Genomic DNA, 8135 nt, shown 5'->3' with positions numbered 1-8135 from the left:
AGGTTTTGACGGTACTCCAGCCAATATTAAGCCTGTTTAAGCTAAAAATTGCAGTGGAGAAGACATTAAGGGAGGTGCTTAAACCAAGGGTCTTGAAAGTATGAATGGTCAAGTTCTTCTAAGTTTGCCCAGTTCATAATAATGTCATTTCTCTCTATAATAATGTCATTTCATTTCTCTCCATCATCTCCATGCAGTAGAGAAGAAGAGCTATGAACCTCTCCTTCAGCCTCACTGTTACTGGGAACCAGCTGGAGCAATGGGAGCCAGCCAACCTGTCTTTGTTGGGACAGCTGAACAGGAGCCAGGGCCTGGGCTGGGAGGAGCTAGAGAAGCTGCTCTTCCTGTTCAATGAAGATCCGGTCACCATCAGCCTCACTATCATGTACCTGGTATCATTCTTGGTGGGGTTGGTCGGCAATGTCATGTCACTCCGGATGCTGATCTGGAAACGAGACAGCCGCAGGCCCAGCCTGAATGCCACCCGGAGCCTCCTGATCAACTTGGCTATCTGTGACCTCATGGTGGTCTGCATCTGCATGCCCATCACGACAGGGAACTTGATATACAAAGCATGGGTCTATGGAGACTTTCTGTGCAGAGCAGTGCCATTCATCCAGGCAGTATCCGTCTCGGCCAGCGTCCTCAGCCTCACAGTGATCAGCTTGAACCGCTATTACAATGTGCACAACCCCCTCAAAGCCAGGTCCTTCTTCACTCGGAGGAAGATTTTGAGTACCATCCTGATCGTTTGGGTCTTGTCTTCAGGCATCTGCATGCCTCTTATATTTATCAACAAACAAGTTGAGATTGGTGTGGGGTCTGATCTTCCGCTGGTATTCCCCATTTGCCGGGAAATGTGGCCCCAGGAGAAGGTCAAGCAAACTTACAATTTCTTCCTCTTCTGTGCTCTCTACTGCTTGCCAGTCTCATTCAACATGGTCATCTGCTGCTTGACTGTCCATCGGCTCTGGAGCCCCACCAGGACACTGAGAGACTGTGGTGCCTTGAAGCCAACCTTGCTGGCTTCCAGGCTGAAGATCCGCCGGAAGGTGGCTCAAATGGTGATTGCCTTAGTCCTGCTCTTTGCCATTTCTTGGCTGCCCATTTACCTGATGGACATCTGGATAGAGTTCAACAGCCCCAAATCCTTGCAGGATGAGGATCCATCTCCTTGGGTCCTGCAGCTGCGGGCTTTTTCTCAATGGCTCAGCCTCACCAACTCCAGCCTCAACCCAATCTGCTACTGTTTTGTCGGTAACCTCTACAGATCAGCTAAGGAAATGAGGAGCAGATACCAAAAGAAGATGGTTTCTCTTCTCAGCTTCTCCCCCTCAGAAAAGAGCTTGCCATCTTCTGTCCCTGAACTGCATTCTTACAGGGGGTCTATGGGCTCAGCTAATAAAGAGCCTGACCTTGTAACAAGGAGAGAAAGGCAACAGAACAGCAACAGCTGCAGAAGTCTTGTCTAAGATAATCTTTTAGGTGTATCAGTCTTTCTAAACTAGGGATGGCCAATAGTGTTTTGGCCAAGAAGCACATTCCTACAAGGGTAATCTGTCCAAAGCTTCCACTGAACAGTACCACCCTTAGTAAGTTGGGCATAGGTGAAGCAAGGAGTGGTCTGGTTCAAAGCTAAAGCTGGGTTGGAGCATCCATTTGGTCTCCGACACCTTCTTTTTCTCTTTCACACTTCAGAGAAGAAACAACTTGCTGTTACCAACTATCCGAACCAATCTTTTGCAGAACAATTAGAGCCTTTATGACTACAGGTTTCCCACTCCTGTTCCAGTAGTTTGTCCCCAAGGTGGCATTCTCCAAATGTGTTGACTAGTAATTCTGGGAGTTGAGTTGCAATGCATTTGGAGGACATGAGTTTGAGGATGAGTGAGATATCAGCTAGAGACAGTAGTCCTGCCACATCAATAAATGGACACAATAAAGGTTTGTAAAAATACAATATAGGAACCTGATCTACATTCTTATGCTGCATCTGAACTTCACCTTTTCAGAGAGGAAGGAAAAGGAGAAAGGGACAAGAGATGGAGAGAAATGGCTGAACGTTGGTTGGCTTCTCTCATTCAGTGTGAATAAGAGCAGCAGAGAAAGAGCATCTTGAGATCAACCATGCTGTGAATTTTGTCTCCATCCTGTCTCAGAACAGAGAACCTTTGAAGCAGAAACTCAACTATCTGCCAGGAGAAGTGCAGTGAGACAACCCAGACTAAGCATCTGCAACCACTGCTTTTCTTCAAGGGTCTTCTAACAGAGGGTTTGGCCATTGGGGTCCAAACTCTGTGGCTACCCTTTGTGTGAACAACTTCCTAAAGGGAAAGTGAAGATAGTGAGTTGGAGGACAGGATCGGGGCTGGAATCTTCGCAGAGATTATATAAGCACCATTATGCTGCATTTTAAAATTTTAGCTGTTAACCGCATGGCTTTGGAGTCTCTCCATGTATCAAAGTTCCCCAAGGAACATTTTTGGTCTCAAGGTCATTTTCCTCCATCTTCATCTTTTATAGTCATTTTAAATGCTTTGGGTTCCCGCAGATGCAATTTACATTAGATGTCTTCTTGGCTGCGGCTGGTAGAAATTTAATTGCATATAACATAAAAATAGAGTTAAAAGACAAGGGTAAAAAATGACAGTGCTTTTTACCTCCTTTTTTAAAAAACAAAAGTCAGAATCAAGCGCTCCCAGTATGAACTCTTCCAGAAAAGCTTTATTCTATGAAAGAAAGTCAGCTTCAGATAGAAAGCTGGTGGGGTCTTCTCTTTTTAAGGGAATAAAGAAAAGGCTGTAGAATTAAATCTGTAGTTGCAAGCAGTGTAAAGTCAACTGCTCTTTTCATCAAGAAACCTGGTTACTAAGAAGGTGAGTCAGTAGAGCAGTGTTTCTCAACCTTGGGAACTGTAAGAGGTGTGGACTTCAACTCCCAGAATTCCCCAACCAACCATGCTGGCTGGGGAATTCTGGGAGTTGAAGTCCACACCTCTTACAGTTCCCAAGGTTGAGAAACACTGCTGTAGAGCATGGTCAAAAATGTCAACGAGTGGCTGCAATGGTGTGATCAAAGCTTGGCTTGTTTTTTTATGCGCATTACACATGCAATGCGCATAGAAAACAGACAGAGTTTCAATCACATCATCACAGCTGCCATCCTGACTTTTTAAACCATGCCCTATGGAGACCCCTGGCAACCAACCTCCAACTTTTCCAGAGGGCACCAAGCTAGAGAAGCTGAAGAGGACTTCACCAGCCAAGGGGCTGCAGTAAAAGGCAATTGACTGCCATATGACCGTTTAAATCATCCACATGAAAAAGGGAAAGGTAACATAATACACCAAACTTCAGAAAAGATCTCAGAGCCTGGCTAATCCTCAAATTCCAGTTAGATAAACATATTTTCATTTCTTGTTCATAACTCAATAACTCACAGGAGTTGGCAGGACCAAGCCAAACCAAGGATCTTGGAAGCTAGGCTTAGGTCAGAGTAGGATGGGAAACCACCCCAAAATGCCAAAATTCCAATATGTATGTATGCATGCATGTATGAAAAAAGTAGTGGTCATCTGCAGCAACTCTGTGCTTGAGCCCTCCCAGCAGTGGTTCTGTGCCCCTGGAACAGCCAACCCCCTGAAACTCAGCCCATCTCCTCATTATATTTTCAAAGAGCTGTGAAAATATGGTCTTCACAGCAGCATCTGGGGACACCTAAAGGTCCTGTTGCCTGAATTGTGACATTTCAGGTCCTCGTTGTTGTTTATGTCATTGACATTTTATGTGTTAATCTTATGTTATTATTCGTAAGCTGCTTGGAGTGTACAGAAATGGTGTAAGCCACAGTAATACATAAATAAATATATTCCTTTCTGGGAAGTGACATCCACAGTTTTTCCCTCTGTCTTACTTTTGGGTCTTTATCAATAAAGTAATGACCTTACAAGCAAGCATTCAACAGCCTCTGACAGATGTTTTCCCATCTCATTTGGTCACATACGTCTTTCATGATTTCGTAGAAAGGATGTCTTGGGATTCTGTTGGGCACGTGGCATATAAAAATAAAGCTTCTTTATCTTTTAATTTATGAGAGAGAAGAGAAAAAGGAAAGGGCTACCGAGTTGGGTTTTCCCTTCTGCCCTCTTTTTAATGGAGGGCAGAAGGTGCTCAGGAACCATTCAGATGATGGTCCCACAGCTCCAGCCCAGGGTTCTTCACACACTCTGCAGGGAAGCCTATCCTTGCAAGCCAGCATTGTTCTCGTCTCGCCCCCTAAGACAACTCTGTTTCTTCAGGAGTACACCTACAATAGGTTCTTATCTTTGCTTCATTCTCATGTTAGATTTCTGGGTGTATTCTCAAGATCTTGGCAGGTGTGTTCCTTCTCCCAAAATGGCATGTATGAATGAAGCTCTCTTTGATACCTTTGATCTAAACGTGGTGCAAAGTAGTATGCAGATAATGCAAACTGGGGATCCAGCTTCTCTCTCTCTCTCTCTCTCACACACACACACACACACAAACACATATCTAAATTAGTCCTTTCTCCTTCCCTCTCTCCTTTACTTGCTTTCTTTTCATACTTCACTCCTCTATCATTAAACTTAGTATATTTATTATATTTTCCATTGACTCATGGGAATGTTTATGATAATTCTGTTAATAGCTTCCATAATTACCTCCTGGTGCAACAAAAGCTAAGAGGGAGGAATCAGGGTTCCATAAGGTGTGGTCAAAAATGCCATGGCTGCAAAGCTTGATCTAAGCTCCACCTGGTTTTTATGTGCATTGCAGATAAAATAATTGGAAGAACAATAGCTGGATCATTTCTCCACTAGTGGCTTACAGCTTCTTTGTAGCATCACCTAGACATTGTTGAAGTGGTTGGAATAATGTAAAGATTGCCCTTATTAGTATTATTTTGGCACAAGAATGGTTGGGTGACTCTAGAAGACCTTAAAAGTTGCTGGTGAGGAAACAACCTTACCAACTAGCACGTCCATGGATGATTCGGACAAAGATTTCCTGATGCAGATCCCCAGTCTTCTCCCTAATGTGAGGAAAAATGGGTGAAGACTCTTTGCGTATGGAAGAATCTTCAAATATTGGACCACATTTCAGGATCAGAAAAAGTAGGACAATCTAGCAATAGGTGCATTGCATGACTCTGCTGGTCACGTGGCTCAACCCCAACACATTGGCAAGTGGCTTAATGAGTTTAGGCAGTGCAGAGACATGAGACCAATTCAGCTGCACATCCTCACTTTTTCCTTCTCAATTTCCTGTACAATGCATGAATTTGGACCCATTAGATCACCACTTATGTATCCCCTGTTCCATGTTGAGCATTTCCATCTAATGCCTTCTCAACCTCTCCTCTAATGAAGGTCACCTTCTGTTGGTGAACATCCATCCACCTCCCTGCCTTTCCAATGTCTCCATTAGCAGGCTATTTCAAAAGGGCATAGCAGCTTCAAAATCCGCCCCTCTGGCTTCAGAGTTGGACCATGGAGCACAGGTGCAAAAAAACTGGCAGGATTTGAACCCCTAACACTCTCCCCACCCAGCCTGAGGCATTATCAGCCTGTAGCTTCCATTCCATTAATCTCAACAGTCAAATGGATCCCACATTTCAAAAGATGGAGGCTTTCTCCCCTCTGCTTTTTAATTTTTTTAAACAGCTAAGCACTTTATTTATAGACCATTTCCCTACACAGCTTCTCTCACCTGCTCTCCATTTCAAATGTCTGGCATTAGCAGATGACCCCCTCATCAAAGTTCAGCTGTTGATGGAGCAGCAAAACCCAGTGCTGGAAATTCATAATTTCAAGCTATTTCTTGTTCATGATAAATGTTGCTCTTGGTAGCAAAATAACAAACCAATTGTTTGCATTAAAAGTTCTACCTTGCTGGATAGTTCCCAAAGAAAAGAACGATGAGGTAACCCGTTTTTTTAAAAAATCCAAAATTTGATTTTTGAAATGGAAGATGAAAATAGTATTGAACTAAAAGCAAAAGAAAAGAAAAAGAAAAAAGTATCTAAAATGCAAATATTTTATTGATGGATTCCCAGGATTTCCATCTCCTGGAAAGGAGATGTTCTCTGTGGTGTCCCCTTTTGCTCCTGGCCTTCAAAAAGGGACTGAAGACTTTTGATAGTTGCTATTCAGACCGATGGTGACATTTTCTAAGTTGATTTTTATGGGACTCTTGGGTCACTTAGGTTGGAACCGTCATTCGATTTTGGACCGTCATTGGACAGTCTAACAATTCTGTCAGTGGATGAACTAAATAAACAGCTTCTCCACCACCTTCGTCTGTATCGGTGGCCTCATCTCGTCTTCTCACCTGGATTCTTGCAGAAACGTGAACATTTGTTTTCAGCCTCCCAATCAATGAGCTAATGTGACACTTCCTTACATGCCTTCTCAGAGAGAAATTACTTCTCCCAAACACCTGTTAATAAAGGCTGGGAGAGGTCAAACTGGGACAGGTCACCTGGCATTGATCACGAGGGGTTTGGGAGTGATCTGGGATGCAGACCGAGTTTCTTCACTGCCTGCAATCATGGCCCCACGTGTCCCCTGATAATCCAGCAGCTGAAAACCACAGCAAAGCAAAGTGAGCGAACAGAAGGCTCTCCACCCCTTCCCATATTCCTCCCAGCAAAACTCTGGTCCTTGTTGTAAAGGTTGCAGGACATATTTATATTCTGTGTACAGGAATATATTGTATCCCGTTGACAACAATGCTTCATTCATTCCAATGATCTGTGTCTCCAGTTCCACGGGCAACACACATTTCCCTAATCTGTATGGAGATATTATCCTCCTGCTGGCCCCCTATGACGTGTCACAATTCTTGACTGCTGAATTCAGCCTTAGAAGCACCCGGTCTAAGTCACAATGACATCACATGCAACACAAGGTCACTGCACAGTTGATGCCAATTCCATCCTTTACCCAATGTCACCATGACGCACGGGTTGCCACTTGCCTTCCTCATCCGCAGATGCCTACGTTCACCCTCCAGTGAGGAAGCTGGGGGTTGACATGGTTTTCCACCGCTCACAAATTACAGAGGAGGCTGCTTTGCTTTTTCTCACTGCAGGAATCACCCTATGCAAAACAACTTTGCCAGTTGCTAACCATCTTGAAACCTGTGATGGAGGACAAGAGAAATGCCCCAGTAGGTGGTGTATGCGCGAATTCCAATCAAAAATTAAATCTCCCTGCTGCTCCAGAGACGAAGGAATGGAAACTTCAGAAACTGGAACTAATTACCCGAAAAGAAATGAAAGTGACAGACAACACTGAAGGGTCCAAGGAGGTGCTAATGTTCCATGATAAAAGCTGGGATGCTGAAGTTAATAAATCTATTAACTCTCCTGCAAACAAAGCCCAAGAACATTAGGAAGCTATTTGCTAAGAGATGAAATGGAATAGCATTTGGTTTCCCACGAGACCCAGATATTGCCTCCCAGATCTTTCCATATCACAGGCAGGTGCAGGAGCACGGAAACTGTATTCAAAGGTGGAAGATGACACAGCGTCCATCAAGTCAGCCGCCATCAAACAGCAGAGACCAAAGAGGCTGGGAAGCTCATCTTGGTCTTCCTGCCTTTGTGACAAGTTGTTTCATCCCCGTGACCTCTTGCCTGGCACCTGCGTGTCATTCGACCCATTGACATGTGCAGAGCCTCTCCACCCCCACCCCCCCTTTGCAATCTTCTCACCTGGATGCTTGTGCCACCACTTCTCAGGCAAGGAAGTGAGTTATGCAGCCCAGCAGGGTAGGGTCAAAGAAATCAAAGTTGGTGGTTGCAGTGATGCAATTGACACTCTGAATTGCAGGCGCCATCCTAACTTTTATGACTATGCCCTGTGGACACCCCAGTCCATCCTGAGAATTTACACCAATGGTTTGCATGACGGGAGCTAATTTCTGATTCCTCTGCCTTGCTCCATTCCTGCTTGGTTCTGATGGCCCTACTCTTCATCCTGGATCCAAATGGTAGATCACGAGATTGAGGGACACCTAAGAGATTCTCCACAGAGGGATTAATCAGTACCCCAAACTTGTGGGAGAATCTTATGGACAGAAAAGGGTCAAGGAGTTAGATATGGTCTACAT

General features: G+C 44.4%; 1 protein-coding gene across 1 annotated transcript; it reads left to right on the top strand.

Moving 5' to 3' along the window:
• Window positions 1–212: 212 nt before the first annotated feature.
• On the top strand, window positions 213–1472 carry LOC103050032 (QRFP-like peptide receptor). Its single transcript, XM_007443992.1, has one exon. The coding sequence runs from the start codon at window positions 213–215 to the stop codon at window positions 1470–1472; it is 1260 nt and encodes a 419-aa protein (XP_007444054.1).
• The last annotated feature ends 6663 nt before the right edge of the window (window positions 1473–8135 follow it).

This window comes from Python bivittatus, unplaced genomic scaffold, assembly GCF_059951505.1.
Source record: "Python bivittatus isolate LINGU-HERP-01145 unplaced genomic scaffold, Pbiv_v1 ctg000560_np1212, whole genome shotgun sequence".
In the NCBI taxonomy this organism is placed as follows: Eukaryota; Metazoa; Chordata; class Lepidosauria; order Squamata; family Pythonidae; genus Python; species Python bivittatus.
This window is presented reverse-complemented; position numbering and strand designations above follow the sequence as displayed.